The sequence below is a fragment of the Squalius cephalus genome (genome assembly GCF_949319135.1).
Source record: "Squalius cephalus genome assembly, chromosome: 5".
Taxonomy (NCBI): Eukaryota; Metazoa; Chordata; class Actinopteri; order Cypriniformes; family Leuciscidae; genus Squalius; species Squalius cephalus.
In genome coordinates this window covers 15,962,631-15,977,849 of record NC_137126.1, presented here as the reverse complement: position 1 = coordinate 15,977,849, position 15,219 = coordinate 15,962,631, and the positions used below count along the sequence as shown (strand labels likewise).

Sequence of the window (15,219 nt, the reverse complement as noted above, 5' to 3'; positions counted from 1 at the left end):
GTTTAATCTCAAATCAATATCTCTCATCCACGTAATTATTTATGAGGTGAAATATCATGTAATAAGGGGTATGACTGTACCATATCCCTTAAATCTCCATCTAGTTTGAACTTGCCGCTTGCTAGCAACTGCTTTCTTCGCGGAAGCTTTGCGTTAAAAAGCCTTAATAAAATATTTCAACTCAAGTCAATACTCTGTGTCTAATTATTTACTTACAGTATGTGGCAAGTAGCCATGTAATAAGTGGGATAATGTACATCCAGCCAGTTGTTATCGCAGAATAAAATAAATCCCTTCAGTGTGACGTAAGACCTGATAGCCCTGATCACCCTGTAGGGGTTTATTCTGCAGTAACAACCGGCTGGATGTACATTATCCCTTACTTTTTGCCCAGCATTATATTAAAAGTTGGATATATATTACTTTACCTGCATATACAGTATACTCACATTAAGTAATATATACTATATATATCTATCAAATCTTGGGTGCATGATTGTTTATATCGTTTTTTTATTTATTTAAACTGTATTATAATACAACTCTATATATAAAGTTGGATTTATAATTTCCAACTTTATTCGCATACAGTCAATACACTCAAATAAGGCAATATATACTATATAGCAAATCTCAAATACCCGATAGTAATATATTATGAACATTAACAACATGAATTTCTATTAAGCTGCTCTGAAACAATGTGTATTCTGAAAAGAGCTATATAAATAAATTTGACTTGAGGTTTTGTGTTACAGTAATTGTATCATGGGATAAGCAGGTTTTAGAAGAGGTTTAATGCATTTCATGGCTAAATGCATTAATATGTTTGAATCTACCTCCAACCACTAATAATTCAAAAAGAGAGGTTTGGAGTATGTGTATAGCAACACTTAGGAAGTGTTGTCCTTTTGATAGTGACTAACTCCAGCTCTGCTAACTGGGGTTGTATGTGGAAGATAATGGACAGATGGATTTAATGTCATCCAAATCGAAAAAAAGTCCACACAAATACAAACAACCAAGTTCAGAAACTCTGCCCTGCCCTGCCAATGTAGCAGCATCTACATTGCACAGGTTATCAGTAGAGTAGAACCAGACTGTAACCTAGATTTCTGAAAATCCCATTTGGACTTTTGCACTGTGATGGAAAGAGAAAGAGAGGAATGAAGAAAATGGGGTAGTGAGTATAAATAAAAACTATTGGGATGAGAGCTGAAGGCATTTAACTGGAAACAAAAGGGAAAGAAACACTGGAATGGAGAATAAGCTTTGTACTGAAGTTCTCCTCAAGTCAAAGACAAATGAGATGTATGAAAAACTAATACTAACTAAACTAAATGTATCTCAGGACATCTGATATAAACTGAAATTGATTTCACTGACATATTTTACCCTAGTCTCCCCAGATTCAGACAGCATTTACATTTGACCCCTCTAGATATAACTATATCAAGAGAGCAGAGAAAAAACGTTAAAATATGTGTCACTTACCATCTTTGGTGCTGGTGACAGGAATGTTGTGGACAGTTCTGAGTTTGAAGCAGGAGCCGGTTAACACTTGCAGCTCCACTGAACTCAACACACATGCCTGTAGGTCTAAAAACACACATACACACACAGTGAGCTCTAAAATTAAGAGCTCTACGTTAAAGCACTAAAATTACTAAATGGAAATAAAGTAAAACGGAACTAAAACTAAAATAAAAAATTAATTACATTTAAATAATAATATAAAAAATGGAGAGAAAAAATGACAAGCACATAACATTCCTAAAACAAAATTAAAACTAAACATATAAATAATAATAATATATAAATAAATTATTAAAAACTATATTAGTATATAAATAATACTAAAATAGCACTGCTACACATGCATTGTTGAACATTCAGGATGTCCACAGAAAGGTAGGACATTTTCAGGATCATTTTCAAGAATCATTATGACTCCAAATCCCCCTAATGTCCAACACATTATTTGAAGCCCACTTCCATCTTGGATGACAAAGACGACAATGATTGCCTTTTGGTAAATAAATTAAACATAAAATGCAACATATGTTTTGTGGCTCTTAATAAAAAGAAAAAAAACAGAGAAAAAAGATTGGTCTGGTCTTTCTGGTGTTAAAAAAAGAATAATTATTAAAAAAGTAAACAGCTTTGTGAACACTTTGTGAACACAGAAAAATGCAGGACTGCAGGAACAGGATCTAAAATAAGCATAAATAACCAGGTGGAAATAAACTTATCGTAAGTGAGAGCTCACCACTGCATTCTTATTATAACCTATTGTAAATAATTATAATTAAATCATCTTGCTGCCTTCTTGCTAAATTTGCTAAGGCCCTATAGTGGACCTATTAATTTTAAATAGTTTTAAACCTTAGAGAGCATTACTGGAGTGACAGCGAGGCTAATACAGAAATGATGGATTGTGTAATTTTTTAATGATGATTTGATATTGTAAGGGAGAATAACCTGATCTTTTAAAATAACACATTTTCTTACCTTTCTTCATCAGTTTCTGAATGCTTTCCCTCCATTCTGACCTCTCATAATCTGAGGACAGCAGGAACAGGTAGCTCTGGAGAGAGAAAGAGACAGTGAGTAGAATAACAATGGCTCCCCCTATTGGAAAGCTATAAACAACAGAAGCACAACATTTAAACAGAAAACATTTGTGTGTCATGTGTAACAAGTGTTAAAAATATATCTTTTCACAAATAACAGTGTTGTAAATCAAATGGTTGTGCGATGCGGTACCTTGCCGTGTTTGTTGGGGATGCGGAATGGGATGGTAGGGGAGTGTATCAGCAGACACGACTCCTGCTCATTCATCTTCTTCCTTAGACGATCCACGTTACGACTCTGACCTTTCTGTGCTTTCTGTTCACACACAAATCAATCTGATATTAGTACATTAAAGGGGTGGTTCGGGATTTTTGACATCGGACCTCATTTTTAAGTCAGCCTGGTTGTTATTCATCAGTGGAGAATTTTTTTTTTTTAAATTATCCAGTCCTTATATTTGGATAGTTAGCCGATGCTAGGCTAGCGCGAGTCAATGGTATATATGTTAGCCAGCCATTAAAAACCGTTTTACCCACTCCACAGTGCACCAAATGCAAATCAATTATAACACTAGACTATCGATGCAAATGTCCGTTGAGAGAATAATGTTAGAAATCAAACTTACCTTTCATCTCAATGATCCCAAAGGAACTAGTTTCTCAGCAGCTGCGGAATTTGACTTTGCTCCGGTTAGTAATGCGGCAAAAAGTAAACACAGAACAGAAGCGCAGGTAAATATACTTGCGTCATGTGTGTACCGGCTCACTCGGTTGCCTAGGTAATCAATATCACTCCGCTGCTGCTGTAGACAAGGCTTATGATTACAGGGAACAAATTATAACTAATGCCATGTGATGAAAGGTAAGTTTGATTTCTAACATTATTCTCTCAACGGACATATACATCGATAGTCTAGTGTTATAATTGATTTGCGTTTGGTGCACTGTGGAGTGGGTAAAACGTTTTTTAATGGCTGGCTAACATATATACCATTGACTCGCGCTAGCCTATAGTGATGGCAAAATGAGGCTTCCTGAACCACTGAGACCTTGCAGGCCATTGCTTCAGCTAAAGGTTCATTACTCGAAGCTTCATTCAGCATTGCTCACTAGTGACACCTAGCTACTGTGCAAAGAAATAGCAGACAAATTCATTCATTCTGAACCAGTGTCGCGGGCGCGCCTTCCCTCCCTCATTTTATATAAAATATATATTTTTATAAAAAAAAAATATTTTATACAAATACTTTTATAAATAAAAATATTTATTTTTAATGTAAATATACAAATAAATATGTATATTTATTTGTATATTTATATTTAAATATATATTTTATAAAAATATTTTTTATAAATAAAAATATTTATTTATTTTGTACTCACTATTGATGTCTGTAACCTTTCATTTGCAATAATAAAAAGACATGATCAGACATTTGTCCATTACTGTGTATAATATAAAATATGTATCTTTCTCTGTCTGAATTTACTTGTCCAGAGTCACACTCACAGTTCATTAATTATTCATAAATTGTTTGGATAGTGACAGTATGAACAACAACAGTGACACCGTGTTGAGTGCAGTGCTTATGTTTGAGGGAGTGTAATAAAGTACATTTATTCATTTAGCAGATTATAGATAACAGATTAAAGTAAACTGCAACAGAATAGTCCGGAAGGAAGGATTACAATAGATTTTTTATTGAGAAACTTATTTATTAAGTTTTTTTTATTTATTTATTGAATTATTTCAAGTGTGTTGGGCTTTAGACGATTCCTCTTCTTGGACAAAATCTCTCCAGCCTTGGAAAAGATCATTTCACAAGGACCAGAGGATGCAGGGGAACATATAAATGCCAGTGCCAGCTGGTATAAATGAGGACACTGATGCTTCTGTTGAGCCCAGACAGGGGAGGATTCCCTCTTTCTTGCTGGCTCCATTACCAGGAAAAAGGAAGAGTCACAAAAAGCAAACAAATCCAAAAGGGCAATCCAAATAAAAAAGCAATCCAGTCCAGATGCAAAAATCCAGAGCAATCCAAATAAACTTAACTAATTAATATAACAAGACTATAATATAGCTAGGCCTACTATAATAATAATATAGGTTACTATAACTATTCTAACCTAATAATGTAATAATATAGGCCTACAGCCCTCACATATGACACAATAAACGACAATGACAATGATAGTTTTCTAACTCTCTGACTCTCTGACACTACTACAACTCCTGACAACACCCACAAGGAGGCGCGAGTTTCGAATCCTTTTATCCGGAAGCGACACTCAGACTGAACCGATGACGTATTTACACAAACCGAGGCCTCGTTTGTCATTAGTCACGTGATTTTCACGTTAACAACACAAGCCTCGAATCGCGGCTTCATCTGGCACGCCCACTTTTTCTCGACACACGCTCCGACACCTCGCTTCAAATGTCACATCACTACTAGCCTAGCATCGGCTAACTATCCAAATATAAGAACTGGATCATTTTTTTTTAAAAAATTCTCCACTGATGAATAACAACCAGGCTGACTTAAAAATGAGGTCCGATGTCAAAAATCCCGAACCACCCCTTTAAACATGCACTTACAGTTGTGGTGAGAATTATTGGCACCCCTGGTAAATATGGTCAAAGATGGCTGTAAAAATAAATCTGCATTGTTTATCCCTTTGATCTTTCATTAAAAAATGTTGCAAAAATCTAACCTTTTATTAAAGTAAAAGAATTGAAAGTGGGGGGTAAATCACATTATTTTACTCACAATTTTTTATGAGTAAAATATCTCTGAAGTACATTCCCATTAATATTTACCTTTTTTCTTTTTAGCACACCAGAGTGACCTGGAACATGAAATTGTATAGCAATGACTTCTTGTTTCAATGGAGTTGAAACACAAAGGCCAAATTCCCTCAATCATCCATCACAATGAGTAAAACCAAAGAATATAGTTCTGATGTGCAGCAAAAGATTGTTGAGCTTCACAAAATAGAAAGTGGCTGTAAGAAAATAGTTAAAGGACATGTGTCTAAAGAGATTAGTTGAGTTTTGGGGTCAGAAAGCAAAAATAAAATAAAAGTAAAACACATCATCACATGTTTGGGAGGGTTTCAAGAAAATTCATTCTCACTCATCCAAAAACAAACTCCAGAATATTTGTTTGTCAGACACGACTGGAACTTCAAAAGGCACCGGATTCTATGGTCAGATGAAACAAACAAAAAAAGAGCTTTTTTGCAGCAAACCCACCAGATGGGTTTGGGGCAAACAGGGATAAAAAGCCCATGCCCACAGTAAAATACACTGCTGGATCTCCCAAGCCAAAACTCCAAAGGTGTGACCTCTGTGGAACTTTAAAGCAAACTTCACAGTAGGCTTGCTGCGAGTCTGTGTCTCCAATGTTACCGGTTACATCACTTGCTCACCGCGGCACCGCCCCCACCTTTTTTGCTTTTTTATAGTGTTAAAAATCATTTAATTCAGTTAGAGAACTTTTAGAGAAAAGTTTGAATAGAGAAATATGAAATGATGTTTCAATGTTTTAATTTAAAAAAAATAAAGTATACTTTTAATTATGAAATAGGATGCAGCAAGTCCTAGGTGTGTTTGACTTGAAGCAGCGCTGCGCAGACCGTATGACATCAAAGTATGGTGATTAGAGAGCAGACGGCTCTGTATCCTCGCTGTACTTATGATGTCATTCAGCAATCAGGTCAAACACACCCAGGCTGTGTTCGAAATCGCCCCTTATACCCTCATTCACTATTCCTTACATTAGTCCACTAATATAGTACACTTTAAGGAGTGAATGAAAATGAGTGAGCGAATTTGGTCACTGAGCGTGCCAGAAGGGCTGTCACTTTTGCAGTTTGTGCTTGCTGTTCAATAATCATTTGAAAATTAGCAAACTGGCAGCTCCAATAGTAATGAAAATTTCTCAATCATGGAAACTATGTATACAACCTTATTAGTTAAAAAAAACATACACACTAAAGGAAAATTATAAATGTTGCCTTGGCAAATATCCTAAAATTTAAGTTGAAGCACTAAAATTACTAAGTGGAAATAAACTAAAACTGAACTAAAACTAAAATAAAAAATAAATGTAATTTAAAAAATAATATAAAAAATAACATAACATTACTAAAAAATAAAAAAATAAAACCTGACCATATAAATAATAATAATAAATGAATAATAAAACATATTAATAAAAACTATATTAGTATAACTAATAACCATAACTAATACTAAAATAACACTGCTACACATGTAGTGTTGAACATTCAGGATGTCCATAGCTGTATGTGAATATATATATATATATATATATATATATATATATATAGTCGTGCTCAGAATTAATCATACCCCTGGTAAATATGATCAAAAATCGCTGTAAAAAATAAATCTGCATTGTTTATCCTTTTGATCTTTCATTCAAAAAATTGGCAAAAACTAACCTTTCATTGAAGTAAAAGAATTGAAAGTGGGGGGGAAATCACAATATGAAATAAATGTTTTTCTCCAAAACACGTTGGCCACAATTATTCATACCCCTAGAATTTTTTATGAATAAAATATCTCTGAAGTATACTCCCATTAATATTTACCTTTTTTAGCACACCAGGGTGACTAGGAACATGAAATTGTCCAGCTATGACCTTGTTTCACAGGAGTTTAAATATGAGGAAACACAAAGGCCAAATTCCCTTAATCATCCATCACAATGAGTAAAACCAAAGAATATAGTTTTGATGTGCAGCAAAAGATTGTTGAGCATCACAAAATAGAGAGTGGCTGTAAGAAAATAGCTAAAGAATTGAAAATCCTCATTTTGACCATCAGGGCAATAATTAAGAAGTTATAATCAACTAAAGATGTTACGAATCCTCCTGGAAGAGGACGTGTGTCTATATTGTCTTAATGAACGGTGAGGAGGAGAGTTCGAGTGGCCAAAGACTCTTCAATAATCACAGATGGAGAATTGCAGAGATTAGTTGAGTCTTGGGGTCAGAAAGCCTATAAAAAAAAAAAAAAATCAAACAACCCCTACATCCCCACATGTTGTTTGGGAGGTTTTCAAGAAAAATGCTCCTTGCTCATCCAAAAACAAACTCCAGCATATTCAGTTGTCAGACACGACTGGAACTTCAAACGGCACAGGGTTCTGTGGTCAGATGAAACTAAAAAAAGAGCTTTTTGGCAGCAAACACACTAGATGGGTTTGGTGCACACAAGGATAAAAAGTACCCCATGTGTACAATTTAAAGGGGTCATATAATGGTACATGCACTTTTACAAGTTGATTGTACTGAAATGTGTGTTGGCAGTGCCTGTACACAACCATCATAAAATGATAAAAATCCATCCAGTGTTTTTTTTTTTTTATCTTCTTATATGTTTACCCCTGTCTCAAATCAAGCTGTTCGATTTTGTGACGTCACAAAATCGACGCCCCTCCCACGATGGTTGATTGACAGCAGCGTTTCAACACAGACCCGCCCTCGCGCCCTCGTGAGCGAGCTGTCAATCATAGCACGCGCCGACCGGCGCGTTCATTGTTGATAGCTGGAGCACTGAGTAGAATGGAGTCTAAGCGAGTGTGGTGTTCTGTTCTTGGGTGTAATAACGAACACAGCATCATATTGATGTTCCTAAATCTGAACCGCTGAAGACGCAGTGGCTGAGTTTGTTTTCGAAGGGAATATTCCCCACGATCAACGTCAATGCTTTCATGTTTGCGCGAATCATTTCACACACCAGACTGCTTTACACACGAGGGTCAGTATAAAGCTGGTTATTTGCTAAGAAGCTGCTCCTGAAAAAAGGATCGGTACCAACTATCCGTGTTCCTGCTGCACCTCCAGAAGAACTGAAGTGAGTGTAACGTTTTATTGACCTTTATATTAATCTTTATATTAATCTTTGCAAATCGCTAGCACGCTTCACGATGAATGCGGCTAAGGTTTACACTCAGGGTACATTACGGCATGTTTTCTATGTACGACGTTCTCAATATAATTCATAATCCCACGTTTATAATGAACGACGCGTTATGGTTATTGTGTTATTGTGTTATAAATGGTGTACTCACAGAACAGAGGGGCGGGGTGAGCAAAGCTCATTATCATTTAAAGACACATGCACTTAAACGGCGTGTTGAAAACAGAGCTGTTTTTGACCAGGTAAAATTAGTGTTTTCTTACAATACTAATGAGAATTTTTAGTTAAAGTATATTACAAACTTTTAATTTTGACCCTAAAGGATCATATTAGCTTGTACAAAAATGACATTATATGACCCCTTTAATATACCATTGTGGCTGGAACGCGGAAGTCCGCCCAGTGGAGGTTGGGTGCAGAGGGTTTGTGGGAACATCCACCACAAAACTGCTGAGGAATCTGGGAATTAAGGGCCAGAACCAGCGCACAGCCGTTAAAGCTGCATCAGAGGCAGCAGAAAGAAGCAGCCAGTGGCTCTGGCTGAAGAGGAACGACCCCAGCTGGGCCCCCAAGTAGTGTGCCAGGAGAAAAGTCTGCTTTGGTTTGACTCAGGGAACAGGACGTCTCTGCCATGCACAGTCCCCTGAGATGTCCGCCGCTTGACAACAAGGTGACCCTCAACCTAGAGCTGGCCGCCTCTGGGGAGGGTGTATAGTGTCAAAGGCCGAAACACCCCATGACCCAGAGGAACACTACTGATGATGCGTCCCGTAAATCCAATTCTTCTCACGAATCTACCATCCACCATTCACCGACAAGTCCACCAGTTACTCGAATGTGCTCGCACAGGGAGTCTCCATCTCATCCTGTGTTTTCTAGAATCTGGATCTTTAATGTTGTGGGCATATTTTTCTGCTGGAGGTACTGGACTTCTTATTCAGATACATGGCATCGTGGATTCTATCAAATATCAACAGATAAAAAATCAAAACCTGACGCCTTCTGCAAGAAATCTTATAATGGGCCGTGGTTGGATCTTCCATCAGGACAACGGTCCAAAACAAACATCAAAATCAACACAAAAATGTGTTAGGGATCACAAAATGAAGCTTCTGCCATGACCGTCCCAGTTCCCTGACCTGATGAGTGGAATGAACTGAAGAGAAGAAGCACCAACATGGATCTGGGAATCTGAAGGATCTGGAGAGATTCTGTATGGAGGAATGGTCTGATCTCTTGTCAGGTGTTCTCCAAACTCATCAGGCATTATAGAAGAAGACTCAGAGCAGTTATCTTGGCAAAAGGAGATTGCAAAAAGGTATTTAATAAAAGGGTATTAATAATTGTGGCCAACATGTTTTGGAGAAAAACATTTATTTTATAATGTGATTTCCCCCCCACTTTCAATTATTTTACTTCAATGAAAGGTTAGGATTTTGCCAATTTTTTGAATGAAAGATCAAAAGGATAAACGATACCATACCTAGAGATTGGCATGGAGTACTTTCCATAAGATCATCTCTCAATGCAAATCAAACCAGCTATTAGGCTAACTGAAATAAAACCATGCCAATCTCTAGGTATGGTGAAGGCTGTGTGATGATGTGGGGCTATTTTAATTCCAAAGGCCAAGGGAACTTCATCGGGATGCATAGTATCCTGGATCCATGAAGTAACTGACCTTTAAAAATAAAAATCTGCCTGCCTCTATGGGAATTTAACATAGGGTTGTCCAAATGCACCCTGTAGACCATTTATTTATTTACGATACATTATTCATTCACAAAGAAAATTGGTGTCCTTAAAGGTTGGATTTTTCCTAATTTTTTTAATTAAGGCATTAAGTTCAATTTCCAAAAGATGATTTTTTATTCCTCTTTTTAGTCAACTTTAGCATGGGTGTCTAAACTTATGCATAGCACTGTACATACACACACACACACACACATATATATATATATATATATATGTGTGTGTGTGTGTGTGTGTGTGTGTGTATGTATATATATATATATATATATATATATATATATATATAATATATAATATATAATAAATATATATATATATATATATATATATATATATATATATATATATATATAAAAATTATAAAAAATACAATAAAACATTTATAATTATTAAATTTTATTAAACCATTTAATAATCAATTTAAAAGGAATTTATACATCTATGATATTATGCTATACCCTCATTAGACAAGCGGTTTGGAAAATGGATGGATGGATGATTTAGCTGTGGGCGCCATCTTCTGCCGAGACGCAGAAATGTATTCGGCATGACCCTCACAGTGCATTGTGGGTATTCTCTAGCCATTGAGTGTACATCGATTGTACACTCATTATTGTGATGCATTATGGAATTGAATGAGTGCACTGGATAACGTCTACTATGGTTTCAGACACCACTACAAATGGCTGTTCCCTTAAATAGTGCCCTAAGGGTTTGGGGAGATTTCTAACACAGCCCTACTCTCTTAAAGTGAGTCGAAGCATTCGCTCAGCTGATTCGTTCAAAATGGCTGATTCATTCAGTAACAAAGCAAGTGCTTACTGACTGTGCTTATGCATGGGTCATTAAATCACTGAACCGAATTGTTCAGAAATGAAACACACACTCTGTTGCTCAGAGACACTTAACTATTTTGCTGTGGCTTTGTTTGGAAACATTTTCATTGGACAAATAAAGCAAAAACATTCAGTATTGACAATATTATGCCAAACATGTCACTTAATATTAAGTTTATTTAAATGTTGTACAAAATCAATATCACTTTTGCAATCTTGCTGATATTCTGGAACTGCTATTTTATGTTATAAATATAAAAAATAATTCATACTAGGAGCATTTTTGTGTCTGTGAAAGTTTCCATTATGGCCGATGCTATCACCCTCTCAATGTGTGTATGAGCTTTAGTGGAAATTATGTTATCAGGCTTCCACAGCTAATTAAAGACTCCAGAGCTCCTACTCCTCAGTCGTTAATGTGCTGATGTTATATTATATCTTGACAATGTTATGGACTACATGACTGTGGTGCAGTAATCGCTCTGAGCTAAAGGAAATCCCAGATGAGAAGATCCGACAATCCCAGAAGTGAGCGCTCTTGGAGGGGAACTCGTTCGATTCTCTAATTGACAGCTAGCATAAACAAATCCGTTCATATAGTGGAGTCAGCCACATTACTGAGGCTAAGAGTCGGGGTGTCACCTTTCCTCTGCATGTGAGGCACTACCTCGCTGTCCTGTGGTGACCTCACCTGAATAAAGGAAGCGAGCTGTCTAAGATCAATCTAAATGTGAACTGTAGCATCACGGTGACCTGCTTTGGCAATGCCAAAAATCAGTAAACAAACCACAAAATCCACTTTCTCCCTAATTACAAACAGAGGCCCAAAAAACAATGCTTAAGGGAGTCTGACAAGACCTTTTGGAAAACACTGATAATTAGGTTAAGAACTTATTGAACACAGCTGAGGGACGACATGTAAAGATGTTTTATGTTGCCCAGACAACAAATTATAGCAATTGAAGTCAAATTTTATTTAAATATTTGTTTAAAGGTGATTAACCCTCTGGGCTTCTTCATTAATGTGTTACACTTGACTTCCTTTTGTGCAAAAACATACGAAGCCTTAAAATGTAACTTTTCTTTTCCCAGGAAAACCAATGAAATATATTTTTGTTCAATAATATTTTTTTATTATTATGTAGAATTTTTAAAGATTTTTATGATACTTTGCATTAATTATATAATTTTTATGAGCTATTTTTTCCATTAGAATTAATATATCTATTTTTATTTATTTTTATTTTTTTTCAATAAATGCAACATTTCACATCAAAATAGAGTGCAGGCCTAAAAAAAAAAATATATTCAAGTGAGAAGAGCGCCATCTAGTGGCTTTAAAAATATATAAATGTGTGTAATGTCCTGTAACCGCCTATAGGCTGCCTATAGCTTTATTTATTTATTTTATTTTAGTTATTTATTTATTTTTCCCATTCGGATTCAAATTACTAAGCAACCACTGAATGGAACAACACAAAATATATATCATTTTAAAGGTTAGGATCTCAGCTTTTTAATGCATCTAATCAGATTTATTAACTACTAACGAGTGATGAGTAATCCCTCTAAAACTGAGTGTACCGCCAGCAGGTGCCTCCTAGCTGCGAAAATATTCATTACCATATTTTTTTATTTTTTTGCCTTGATGTCATTTGAAAGCTTAGAGTCTGAACTTTACAGTGAAAAAAGAATTTTCCTCCTACCTTATTTCCTTCCTGAGTTATTCCATGACAGATAAGAAAGATATGCAAAATCATAATAAAAATTACATATATATTTTGTCTTTTATCAGCAGTTTCTCAGCAGGACAATGTCCAAATGTAATCTAATTTATATTTTCAAAAAATTTAAAAAGAGTTATTTCAAACAATACCTACCTTTTGACTCTCCTTGCTACAGTTTTTGAGGTATGATTATATAGTTTTTATATAGTTTGGAGCAAAATTTGTTGTTTGTGTTTGTGTGTGTGTGTGTGTGTGGGGGGGGGGGGGGTCATATTTGCACTCTTGATGTTTTAGAGTGTCACCCCTTCATTGCTGTGCACTTTTTTTCTGCACAGTGGCTGATTTGTAGTTTGTACCACCAAAAGTTTCTCTGAGTTTTCCTATTTTTTCGTATTTCCCATTCATTTCCTATGGTCGGTCATTTTTGCATGAAGGAAGCTAAGTGTGACGGTTTTTTTTACGACCCGTTAACACATCTGAATCATCTCCTTGATTTGTTGGTGTGTTTACATAGGTAATATAACAAAAGTCACCAAGTTTCATCCCCCTCCGATGAAGCAAAAAAAATAAAAAATTCAAAACTTTAATATTTTCGTGCATTTTTGCACGAAGAAGCCCAGAGGTTTAAGTAGGTTTGGCTTATCAATCAGTTCCTGTGTGCGCATTTAGGGCCCTATCTTGCACCCAGCGCAATTGACTTTGTACACCGACGCATGTATCATTCCTATTTTGCACCCGCGCACAGCGGACTTTTCCCTCCAGAGACGCACATCGGTTAACTAAGAAATACACTTGCGCTCCCGGGGGCGGTTCAGCGCAAAGAGGAGGCGTGTTCCGGCGCAAACGTTCCCTCATGCTATTTTACAGGTTTAGAAAACAATTCCGCCATTGACCGAAAAAACCTAGTTTAAAGTCAGTGGCGCGTTGCGCATGTTATTCATATGCTATTTTAAGGGCGCATGCTTGGCCATAATCAATGTAGCGTGTGCACAACGCGCATACATTTTGATTCTCTCATCTACACAGAAGTAGCAGTTTTCATTTTTGCAAATCATACATTATTTAGATAGATAGATAGATAGATAGATAGATAGATAGATAGATAGATAGATAGATAGATAGATAGATAGATAGATAGTTTATTATAAAAGCATACATCTAGCTTACACATTTACCCAAATTATCATACGCCTGTTTAACCGAAGTTAATTTGGGTGGGTTTCTCCATCCCCAACGTCACTTCTCTGTGTTTTACGGCCCAGACGTGACCGTCAGTCTCCTCGGCTGTGAACCGCTCCTGGCGCGCGCCTGGCAAATCTGCCGTTATAATAGGAATCCGCTTTAGAACAAGCGCGCCTGCTCGTAAAGAGAATGTGAGATGACGCTCTGATTGGTTTATTTCACGTTACGCCCAAACCACACCTATGAATAATGAAGCTACTTCAGACCAACCCATTTTAGATTTGCGCCGGGCGCAAGAGTCATTTATCCCGCCGGAAAAATAGCAACAGCGCCCAAGACCCGCCCACAAAGTTACTTGCGCTTTGCGCTTGACACTTGCGTTTCAGATCGTTAAAATAGGGCCCCTAATGTGATATCAAACCATTTTCAAGCGCAAGACGACGCAAAAGAGAACTCAATTCGGCAATCACACCACCTCCAATGCACGCACACAGAGAGCCTCCTCTCATAGGGACTGTTTACACCTGGTCACTTCATGCGTTTTACGGATCAGATAGCTATCTGATTTATCTAAACGATTCCATTTACACCTGGTCACATAAATGTGTTTTCGCAAAACCACAGATATAAATTCGATTTAATGGAGTTCACGTCACTGAAAGCAACCGTTATGAGCTGCATTTTATTGATAATCAGCTAATTTTAAAATCAAAGACCACAATAGGAGACAGCGGCAACATTACTGGTAAGATCATTTTGTTTCTTTACTTTTAATGAAGATGATTGTGTGTTAAGCGTCTGCGGCTTACTTTCACTTTGATTTGCGATAGTTTGCACGTTGTCTTGATGAATAGATGCTCAGCTGCTCATCTTCAGTGATGCGTGCTGCAGTAGCGCTGTCACATAAAGCCTATAACACGCACTCACGCGTTTATTTTTTAGCATTGTTGGAGTTTACATATGTGGTTTCAACAACCAGATGCATTTACACTTGTCCAGTTTCATCTGGAATGCAGCCCAGGCCACTTCAGTGTTAAATCTGTCTCAAATGCGTTTCGGAGGGTATTTACACCTGGTCTTTTCACGATCGGATAGCTATCAGATCACAGAAAACGCATTGAGGTGGCCAGGTGTAAACAGCCCCATATAGTGTGCGATACTGAATTGCACTTGAACTCACAAATACACACAAAATG

The 15,219-nt window shown here is 36.6% G+C and overlaps 1 protein-coding gene across 5 annotated transcripts in view; it reads right to left on the bottom strand.

Annotated features, from left to right (window-relative positions):
- Nucleotides 1-15,219, bottom strand: part of abr (ABR activator of RhoGEF and GTPase) — a 488,870-nt gene that overhangs the window by 150,732 nt on the left and 322,919 nt on the right. For all 5 annotated transcript variants that reach the window (XM_079870546.1, XM_079870547.1, XM_079870548.1 and 2 more), the window contains 3 exons: nucleotides 2,767-2,889; nucleotides 2,512-2,587; nucleotides 1,495-1,599 (listed from right to left, as the gene is read on the bottom strand). In XM_079870546.1, the coding sequence (XP_079726672.1) occupies nucleotides 1,495-1,599; nucleotides 2,512-2,587; nucleotides 2,767-2,889 (304 nt within the window). The remainder of the gene's footprint in view (nucleotides 1-1,494; nucleotides 1,600-2,511; nucleotides 2,588-2,766; nucleotides 2,890-15,219) is intronic.